Here is an 11,671-nt window from a genome sequence, read left to right as displayed (position 1 = left end):
TGCAGCACAAAGAGACGGGAGCTTGATTTCCCTAACAGACCACTGCCCTGTGAATGCAAACCAAGGCTTTACACACCCTCGGTGTGTGAGGATCCATGACGGCCACTCACATCCCATTCAAATCAGTTATCAGCGGCCTTTAAGCAATAATGGTATGTGTGAAGACTTTTTTGTGTGATCCACCGAGGCCTGTGACTACAGTGGTTCTTGAGAATCAACTGTAAGTGAGAGAAGATAACATTCAATTCGTGAATGCATCGTTAAACAAGCATAACAAGTAATTACAGCGCTTGTTTGTAGGTCACTCGTGGCAGGTACTAATGGCACAACGTGAAATATGCACCCAAACCGGTTGTAGTAGATCTGGGGAAAGAACTAAAACACACACACATGCAGCTGCAAAGAGATTATTAATCCATTTGATTTACTTCAGCAATGAGTGGTTTTGTAGCATTAACTGTTATGATCACATAAATGCAGACTGTATAAGAAGATGACAACAAAATTTACAGGTAAAAAATAAAAAGAATCCTGCACTGTGGGTCACACAAGGCTGCACACATTTAGCAATGGCTGCTTTTTTGCCAAAAAAAAGAAATATGCAATATCTGCCAACAAGGGACTATATCCCTTATTGTCAGAAAAATGTTTTCAGATTTGAATAAGAAACAAAGGATTATTTTATTACTTCAAAGAGACTGCATTAATTCAATCAGATAGATGCAGGAGGCAGAACACGAAAGTAATGAAAGATACAGTAGCATGGACATGAAGACAGCCAGCTGGGATTCTGTGTCCCATGCCTACTCAATGGGGATATTATGTTCTCTCAGCCCATACACAGCCCCAGTTTATTAGGCCTCCTTATCATTTTATCTTCACACTCAAATAGACCTGTGAGCCATTCAGCCTGAACTGTGAGATCGGCAGATTAGAACTGCTACACTGTTGCAGCTTTACTTTTTGAGGGAGTGTGTGTTGCAGTGCACCGTCCAGTTAGAATTAACACACTGCTATATGACATGAACTAAAGTTAAGAATCAAACTACTCCTTCTGCATTTACATGAATCACAACCTCTATAGTAACCATGCACAGATAAACAATTGATAACGAAGTGCAGGTTACAACAGGTCTTATCTGTGTCTTTGACGAGATAAAAACACGAGGAAGTATTAATGAAAATGCAAAGATGTCTTTTTATGAAGCCAATTTCCTGCTCAGATTTTGGACTTTCCATTCATGTTTGTTCGCATGTATGGCCTTTAAAACAATACTTGCTTTGTCACACAGTCACAGAAGAATTCAAACGTAGGGTCGGGTTGTTACAGCTGCTGCTATTTGCTAATTGCTAATTACTTGTTGTTCAGATGGCATATTACTCGCACATCTTTTCACCTCTATTTGCACTCATAGCACTACATGTGTTATCATTAAAGTTTTTTTGTTCTTGATCTGTACCTTGTTGTCCCCCCTCGCCCCGACCTACAGCTTAACTGATACACATTTAGATTTTTTTATACTTGTTTTATGAACCCTTGTTCTGTTTAAATACTTGTACCAACCCCACGGAGAAATGAGAGATGATAACAATGTTGACTTTGACTTTTATTGTATATGGCTCTTTTATACACAAATGTGAAGTTTAAACACCTATTTTTGTTTTATGTCAAAAATGGCAAAGAATGTTTAAAGAAATCATTTTTTTCTCACATTTGATTCACATGGGATTAAGAGAAATACAAAAATAGAAACATCACATTTACTTGTAATTAAAGAAGAAAAAAAAACATATTCACATTGCAGTAATTTTACATCTTGACCTAAATCTTAATCTCATTCCAGCAATGACACAAGTTAAATTGCCCCAAAACTTGCTTGGGGAAAAAACAAAAACAAGTCTTGTGACAGACAATTTAAAAAGGGCTTGTTTACTGTTAACAATAGGACATTTAATCAGAATCAGTATCAGAATCAGCTTTCTTTGCCAGGTATGAGGACACATACGAGGAATTTTTCTTTGGAGCATCGTTGCTCACAGTGTGCTTACACATACAAAAACAACCAAAACAAAAACATACTCACTAATATACACACAATATATGCATACTCTAAACAGAAACAATATAAAGGCATGAGTGCAATGAAGAGTTCATTAAAAAATTTAAATGTGGAGCATAGTGCAAAGGATACTGGGATAAATAGTAGTAAGTGTAGTAAGTGTAAGTATACATATAGTCAAAAAATCTGTTTTTATATATATTAATTTATGTTTTAAACACAGGACCACTATCGTGTATGTACTAACTACATTATTTTCCAGCAGAGGGCAGTAAATCAGTGAGCACTGGGGATTTCGACCAATTTTGAACGCAACAGAACAGTATATAAAAGACCTCGAAGGACCCCAAAACAGTTACTTCTTTTTAGCCTGATCATTGATCTCTTAATAAATCAAAAATACATTTTCCGTGCAGACTAAGTAGGCAATAAATCATCGGACGTTTGTTTAAATATTTCTGGAGTTTATAATTCTAATAAGATTCACTTAAAATGCTACAATATGCTATCTGTTCCCCCTCCGCTGTTTTAATGTCAGGCATTCGTATTGACAAAGCTCACCAACGGAGGACGACAACATGGCGGCTTCCTTGCGTCTCGGTCGTCAAGGGATTTTATTTGGTCTTAGACTATCTAATTTTAATAAATGTGTTTGGGCTACACATCCATGGCAGGAGCATGTCAGACACTTCTTTCGGTCTCCATGGATCCTCGGTGAGTGTTGACAGTGTAGCTAGCTAATGGATAGCTGTATCCTCTTCTGTGCTGTCAGCGCTAACATTAGCTACCATCGTTTTCTATTTCCAATAATGTTGTAATTATGTTATTCGATATCGTTTTGTACAACATGATAACTAATGAGCGAGTGGTTTAATGGGCGTACAGGGATGTCGTATTTCTCACTGAGTAATAAGGGTGTTATTTGACATGAGATTCCGAGAAAGAGGACTCCATAAACTGAATAAATGACATTGTGAATGGTTTAGGTTACACACGGACTAAAGTAGGTCAAATCAATTACAACTTTTACAAAACTCATTCGCGAATTTTCGAGAGGTTTTGAGTGTAGGGACGTAATTTAATCTCTTCAGAGTCATATTGCTAGCTAGACGCAAAGTGTGTCAACCAACAGCAAACGTTGTTTGTGTTAGGTTCAAGTACATAAGCTTTGCTAACAGCATCTGACCTTTTTATAATGTGACACAGCTAACGTTACTTGTTCCACTAGTTATTCTACCAGCTCCTCCAGAACGCCTCATAAGTCCAGGCTGCCACCAGCGTTATTTACCAATGTGTGCGTCTCCATTTATGGCATAAGCTACGTCAGTATGGCGGATTGAAAATGTTAGATTTCCCGTGTGGTTTTTCACTCTTTCAAGAGTGGGCCCACTTCCTTTTATTGCAAAGTTAAATGCAAGATATTTAGTAAATATATGAGCAATGAGATATATAAATGTCATAAGCGTAAAGGCTCCTTGCCACACAAAACCACATTTTTACTTGCATATTTTGAAACATGTTAGGTCCATATGTGTCTTGTGTTATGTTGTGAATGTGAAAATGAACTGCTACCTCCTCTGTCAGCTCTAGCCTGAAAAGAAATGAGCGGAAAATCAGGCCAATCACAAAAGCTGGTCAGTCTGACGTCATGCTGCCTGAGCTCATTACTATTCATGAGCTCTCCCAGCTGCTCATGGTAAAGGATGCTGATAACCAGGCTCTCATTGGCTAGTTGTTAGCCAATCAGTCAAGCTGCTTAGCTCGTATAATATTAATGAGAACTGGCACAAATATAAGTTTTCATGCAGGCTTTCTATACCACGCTAGAATGACTTAAACCAAGTTAAAGAAGGCATTTTTTCCACCAAAAATGTTAGTCCATTGTAGAACTTCAGACAATATTGGAGTGTGAATGTGTGTGAATGTTTATCTGATGAGCAGGTGGCACCTTGTACGGCAGCCCTGGCCACAGTGTATGAATGTGTGTGAATGTTTCCTGTAGATGTAAAAGCGCTTTGAGCAGTTGTTAAGACTGGAAAAGCGCTATATAAATACAGCACATTTACATTTACATTTACAATACCTCTAAGTAATGAATTACATGTGGAAAGGCACCTTTTTAAAGGCTTTTTTCACCACAGACATTTTGAGTTGTCATAGTAGGTAATTACAGGTGTTCCTAATAACTACTAACATTAACGATGGCTTTGTTCTATTCAAGTGTCCTAGTAAACCCTGACAGTGAGCCGACATGCACAGTGCTAACCTTTTCTTTCACTACTGTGACATTTCGAAATGTCTTCCATTTAAAGGTGCTCTAATCGATGTTAGGTGACGTTGCTTCTTGTTGACGTTGGAAGTATTTTCAAACAAAACAAGACTAGCTTGCCCCTCCCTCCTCCTCATCCCGTACCCTCCCCCTCCCTTCTCTGCTTCCGCACACTAAACCCCTCCCCCCGACCCCCCCCCCCCCCCCCCCCAAATCCTTTTGGACGGTTATTGGCTGGAACACTGTTTGTGTATGGTTCGTGGTGCAGGTGGGCACAGTTTGTTTTTGTTGCCGTTTGTAGACCCTGGGCTGTCTACAGAGACCCCGTTTTTTACAGTGTGTTTTGGGGACAGGCAGCTCGCGGAAAAAGAAGAGATGTGTGCTGTATGTGACAACAAATGTTGCAGCCTAAAACACGCTTGACATCGCTTAGAGCACCTTCTAAAAGAAAAAAAAAAGAAACAAAAAAGCCTTTTGAATCCAATTGTGACCATTATAATCCTATCTAGAATATTAACAAGACTATGCCAATGCTTGGCATTATGATGTTGATGGGTTTTAAGACAGACCATTTAGGCTTAGTCATCCCACCTGTTGTTGTCACTACTGTGTGAAATGTGTGAATGAAGTAAGCTAGATAAATGAACACAGTCGGAAAAGGCAAAAAAAAAGCCTATCAGCACACAATTGCTAAAGTGCTCATATTATGCCTTTTGACTTTTTCCTTTTTCCTTTATTGTGTTATATATCTTTTTTTGTGTGCACGTTATAGGTTTATGAAGGGAAAAAGCCCAAAGTCCCCCCCCAAAGGGACGCACCATCTCCAACCAAAAACACTGTTCACAAACTGCTCCAAACCGCACTGTTGTAGTCCAGCCTTCACTTCCGTGGCTATTGTGCGTCACTTTGTAACAGAAGTGATGATGCTCGCCTAGCTGCTAGCGTGGCACGCCCTCATGCTCTGCAACTGACAAGCTAACAGTACTTACTGTGCGTGTGTGACTCCCAACAAAGACGGAACAGAAGTAAGATGCCTCACTCGGTAGCTGAAACAGAGAGCTCAACACACAGGGTGAAAAGAGAACAAAATATGGTGTTTTCTGAAAATTAAACCATGTAAACCTATTCTGATATAACCTCTTAATACAATTACGAGCCCTGAAAATAAGCATAATATGAGCAATTTCAAGAAACGATTATCATCACTACTTATGTGAGGCTATGTAAATTATAGAGCGTGGTCTAGACCAACTCTATTTGTAAAGTGTCTCAAGATAACTTTTGTTATGATTTGATACTATAAATAACATTGAATTGAATGATCAACTATTTGATACTATTTAGCAGTTTACACCTTCAGTTTTCTAGGCAGGGACCAGTCAGGAACAGCTAACTGCTTGACAGCTAGCCAGGATTCACCAACAGGCACAGGGAAAGAGTTCAGGGGCAAATAATTGGTTGTTGGAAAGGATAACATGAGGGGAATGCGGAGAAGCAAGAGCTAGACGAATGTTTAATAGGGTTTCTTTAAAGTGTGGCCTTTTATTTATGACTCTTAGACTTATATTAGGCAGCTCATAACTTTCAGTAGATTTTTACTGCAGCCAGTTTGACATGCTTTAGAAGGCAAAGTACTGATATAAATAATCACGTTAATGATGGCTCTGCAATGTGGTCACTGTTCATGTTATTAATTGTACCCGTGCATACTATGATGTGTCAGAACAAATAGTCTTACTACTTGTGAAAGTAGTACTTGTCTGTGACAAAATGTTACACAAACCAACCTGGTCTGCCAGTTTGTGAATGTTCACGTTATTTTGATTTACCAATTTTGTACAGGTCACAATTTTCTCGTTTATTACGTGTAGATGTCACGATTTTCGAACGTGACCGTTTCACAAACTGCCATGACACATAGCTGCTCAGGGAGACGCAACAGCGGGGAAATGAAACGCCACACGCGGGACAGAGACCGACCGATACATCGGCGGTAGGGTGACCACCTGCTAATAAGCCCAAGGGGGGACAAGTGGTATGTTTCTGAGGGACAATGTGGGACACTGCCTGGCGAAGCGGTGCCCCCCCCCCCCCCCACGGGCAGGCTCACTAATACTGGTTTACCCATTTCTAGCACCTTGCATAGTATATTAATAATGCCCTATGCCCCTGAACATGTGTAACTGCTGATGTAAGCTCATGAATAGAACCAATGTGTATTTTTTTCTAAATAAAGATTAATATTTTGAAATCTCATACAATTATAATATAATTGACAGATGCACTTCCACTTACGATTTACTTTAGCTATTTAATTTTATTTTTCATTACAATTTATTCACTTTAAATACATTATAATATAAAATTATAGGACTAACAGGAATTGTAGTTGCTCAACACCACAGGAACAGTTTAAACTAAAGAGTCCTGCCAGTCTTCCTTGTACCCACCTTCTCTTTCTAACTGATGGTGTGGGGGGGTCTCAGACTGCTCAGACTCGGGCTCTTTCTCCAGTTTTTGAGTTGGAAAGCGCGTTCCTAAAAGTCCCTTCCCAGTGTCTGGTATGCACGTGCCTGCGCTGTCATGACAACGAATCGGAGGGATTTTAACTATTTGTCTGATTTAAAGACTTATTCTGGACATTCTGGCTGATAGTGACGTTTAGAAGTCAGAGAGACTAAATCCGTTCAGATCACAGATCATCTCCAGTGTGTTGTTAATTAAAATCAGATCATCAGATCGCATGTAGAGCACTTTGAGAGCTACAATTAAAACTAGAGACTGTTCCAGCTGATATGTGGGTCTGATTATATTTTATTAAATCGGAATCGCACCACAGTGTTAAAGTCACTTCCTGTTCTGGAATCGGCTGGAAACTGCCCGACTTTACCGCAGCTTTTAGTGTCCCCCCCCACCACCCCCCGGCTGCTGCCGCCGGCTCTCGTCTACTTTACAGGCGCAGTTCATGTCCAACGAGCCTAATGTTCGTTTGGCTGCCTCGGGCTCCAAGATATAGAGCGACCAACTTTTTTTTTTGAGCAGCATTGATTATGCGTGACACGGTCTCAATTTGCGGGACGCGTGAATTGGGCTTCAAACGCTGTGCGCGCACGCGCTACGCGGGACGGGTGGTCACCCTAATCGGCGGGCCGATATTAGGCCTTTACCGAACTATTGGAATCGGCATTTATAATGATATAGTAATATAATACATAATTTATAATTTATTTTTTAAAATATTCATTTATCAGAATCCTTTTAACGACAAATTAATGATTTGATAAATGGATATTTAAAAAATAAAATGAAAACGGACGGTCAACCATGTTATGAGTGTTGGATTTGCATAGTTTGTCCACCAGAGGGCGCTCTACAGCGTCCCTGTTGTATTAGTTTTTTTTGTTATTGTGTTTTTGTTCAAAGGACGTTAAGTTTCATATCTTAAGTTTGTATTTTTACACATTTTATTTACCAGAACTTTAATATATTTTGATGTTCCTCTGTTCTGTTTATAACAAAACTAATTATTATATTATTATTTTAGTGGGAAGTCACAAATAACTACAAATAACTAATGTTAAGGAAATCTGTTTTATGTTGTTATGCTCTTCTGGATTTTTTTCTTAAAATACACTGTATATTGGAATATTGGATTTTCAACCAAATATTTGTATTGGTATTGCCCTTAAAAATCCTTCCTTGGTCGGACTCTAACGCGGGACGATAACAACATCTCGCATCGGGACATGATCCGTGGCCTCTGGGGGACACAACAATGGAGTAGTGAAATGCCACAACAACGGGACGGTTGTGGGTAGGAAAAAGAAAAGACCAGAGAAAGGAACCATCTCATGCAGGACACGCTGACAACAACGGGACGGTTGTGGGTAGGAAGAGAATAACGCGGAAAGGAACTGCAACACGTGGGACGCGATCCTCTGTCTCCAGGGTGGAATTACTGTGTCGTTTGACCCATCCAACACCCCGTCCAACCTCCCTGCGCAGATTTTCAGCTTGTCGATACTTCTCTAGACCTTAATCGTTATGTGATCAAGAAATTGTCTTCCCATTGAAATACATTACTTCAAAATTCGTAATCACCACACGCAAATAATGACAGTAACGTGATCTGTACATGAATCAATAGATTAAATCACGTGACCATTGCACAAACTGCCATAGGCTGGGCTGCGCGCGCACACACACACAAGTGATTAATGCATCCTTAATTATATATGGATGTAAAATAAAGGAAAATGTAAATAAGGAAGTAACAACAAAAATATATTGATGCACTCAAGTTTTGTAATGTTGTCAAATATCCAGCAGATGGCAGCAGCACACAGCATGACCAGAGAACACACAGGATTTAAACATTTAGAAAATCCTTCATGGCATCTTAAATGCCTAATTTGATTTTATCTTTGCCTTTTTGAGTGAATGCTACTTTATTTGATTCCAAACCACTTAGATAAAAGAAGGGTTATGTACCAATGTAACTCTTATAGTAAACAAAATCATGGGGGGAAACCACTGAGTTGAGAGGACCATATTTTTAGGATTTTTGATTCTTCATTTCTTTGTATTGGATTGATAACAACATGCACTGTGACTCATAGCAAGACCTATAAAGGTAGTTCAACATGCAATAGTTTATTCCAGTGATTTTATTTAGTTCTTCTGGTGAACATAAAGAAATATGTGCATGTACAAGCATCATTATATCCCTCATTAGTTCTATTTGAACTGTTTGAGTCACATCTAATAAAAAAAACACCTATTCATATCTTCCCTTTCCTCTGCCTAATCCGTTTCCTTTTCTCTCACTTATCCATTGTATCTATATCACTTTTTCTTTCTATGGCCTTACATCATAAATGCCTGCATCATGTGAGCAGTTCACTGAGCATGTACAGTATACAATACTGTATAATACACTAAACATAGGGGTGTTCCTTTTGAGTTTTGTCCATGTCTAAGCAGTACGCTTGACTGTTCTTTAGCACTGCAGCTAGTTGTGGTAAAGCAGTGATGCCTCTGGCAGCCTGAAGACTCATTGTCTGCCACAGTGCCGTGAGCCAGTTGAACCCTGCCCTTCTGAGTGACTGCAGCTGATGACAGTGGGGGGGGACTTTGACGGTCGCTCAAAGCCCTGCAAGAGTACTAGTGTCTCTGCATCCTCTGGTGCAGTGTCAGCGGGGAATCACAATGACATAAGTGACCTGCCAGCATTAGTTCTGTCGTAGGGACTCTGTCTCTTTGCGTGCCCTGCTGCCGAGTTGAAGATGTTGAAACCCCCGAGGCCTCAGCCAAACACTGCTACTTCTGGTTGTGTAACTTGATTTCTTTTGACATTCACATAGCCTGGTTGATGCTGAAAGACCTGGCTGTAGGAAGGTTCTGAGTATTATTTTCATGTAGTTTTAAGAATGCAGGCCCCTGATGTAAATTGTTTTATTCTCTTTCTATCCTGTAGGTGTCAGCCCAGTCAAAGTGCAAATGCCCGCACTCTCCCCAACTATGGAGGAGGGAAACATAGTCAAATGGCTGAAGAAGGAAGGTAAAAAAAAACAAAAAAAAAAACACATGACACAATGCTTCATTTCCCAAGCTCTCATTTTTACTGCTTTACTTCTTCTGACATATTAATCTACAGTAACACCCTCTGCATCTGTGCTCTTCAGATTAAAAAACCTCAGCATTTCTTTTCCCTTCAACGATGGACCAAGGTTGGCACTAATCATTTACTTGATGCTGTCACATTGCTCTGTAAGACAGAGGACTAAGCACTGGAAACACCTGAGGGCATTTGGTGGCTACTTTGCTCAAGGAAACACAGCAGTCACTATTCATCACAGCTTAGCAACTCTGCTCAGCGAGGCGCCTCAGTCACACTCTCATTTATCAGGAGGCAGCATACTGAATTCTGATTGGCTGCTCTGCTGTGTTGCCATGTACTCCTGTGACTTGGGGTGAGCTATGTACATGTGTGTGGAAGTGAGAAAGGAAAAGACAAATTCTCAGTGACAAGAAAAAATCCGTCCGGGATGCTACTTTTCTACCCCTAAATCAACCATAGAGTTTAAAGAGAGCTTTCAAAAAGCACACATTTTATATCAGGGTAATGGAATTAATTGTTCTACAATGGAATCTTGTTTGAAGGATCCCTGAATTAGACTTTAAAATAACCATCTCACTGGAATGCCAAAAAAAAGAAGCTTTTTCCACATAGTTGTCCATTTTGAGGTTTCATCCAAACAACTATTTTCGTAGATTTATGTGTGAAGATAATGTACCATAGCCTCGGCCTGCATACCTGTGTAGTCTAAATATCTTTTTGTTGTTATATTGCCCGTTGGCTGTCTGGTTGAGCAGAGGCGAAAGGTCTTCAGGTCGACTGTTTAATCTTTGATATTGCACATTACACCTAACCCCCGGGGTCATACAGTGTTAAAGTACAAATGCAATTTTGAATTCTCCACTCCTGCTTGCTCTCAGGGGCTTCTGACGTCAATACTCCCTCTGCTCTTTCAACCTTCCCCTCACCCATCCCCGTCCACTCCTTCCTCCACCCACCCTGTTCTTCATTTTCCCTTCCCAAGCATCTCTTAATATCCCACAAACTCTCTTTTTCAATTGAGGTATTGATTCGGTACAGTTTTGCCTTTATCATCATAGCACTGTCTTTCTTGATTTTCCTACTAATAGCTCCATTCCCAGGCACCTTCTTACAGCTTTTTTTCTGCCTGTAGAAAGAAATCTGACCTTCTGACACACTATACCTCCTCCTCGCTTCTTTACGCATGGACATACTATATGTCACAAAGAGGATTCAATCATACCATGCCTAGTACTCTTGACTCTACATGAAATAGATATTCTGCTAAGTGCTTAAGGCTACAATGTACCCAAAACATTCTTTATCTTCAACATTACCTATTAATTTCTAACTAGGATTTCCTGTACGACTGAGCTGGACAACTGACGGCAATAGCTTTTCTTCTACTCTTCTTTTTGTCCAAGGAGAAAAATAGGCTCCGTTTGTCTGTACATTATTCCATTGGAAGCCCCATTTAGAGTGTTGCATAAAATGGGTGTAGCACAAAGTGGAAGAACTGAACCAGTGGCTCCTAATTGCCATCTTCTTGCCATCTCCATTGCTAAGCAAATGTTAATATATTCCATCTCTCTGATGCCGTGGACCAGTGGGAATCTACTGGCACTCCAAGGATAGGCAAAGATCTCGCCTTCTTTCAAACGCGCTGTGTTTCTGTATCTCACATTCTTTCCCATGAAACATTGATTAGGCTCTTTTCATTTGATATGTAGGCCAAAGCCCGAG

The 11,671-nt window shown here is 39.9% G+C and overlaps 1 protein-coding gene across 1 annotated transcript in view; it reads left to right on the top strand.

Annotated features, from left to right (window-relative positions):
* The first annotated feature begins 2,545 nt into the window (after positions 1–2,545).
* pdhx (pyruvate dehydrogenase complex component X) overlaps positions 2,546–11,671 on the top strand; it is a 38,818-nt gene continuing 29,692 nt past the window's right edge. Inside the window, exons 1-2 of the mRNA XM_032524641.1 lie at positions 2,546–2,774; positions 9,806–9,889. Coding sequence (XP_032380532.1) covers positions 2,639–2,774; positions 9,806–9,889 — 220 coding nt within the window. The 5' untranslated portion in view covers positions 2,546–2,638. The remainder of the gene's footprint in view (positions 2,775–9,805; positions 9,890–11,671) is intronic.

The sequence above is a fragment of the Etheostoma spectabile genome, chromosome 8 (genome assembly GCF_008692095.1).
Source record: "Etheostoma spectabile isolate EspeVRDwgs_2016 chromosome 8, UIUC_Espe_1.0, whole genome shotgun sequence".
Classification (NCBI taxonomy): Eukaryota; Metazoa; Chordata; class Actinopteri; order Perciformes; family Percidae; genus Etheostoma; species Etheostoma spectabile.
This window is presented reverse-complemented; position numbering and strand designations above follow the sequence as displayed.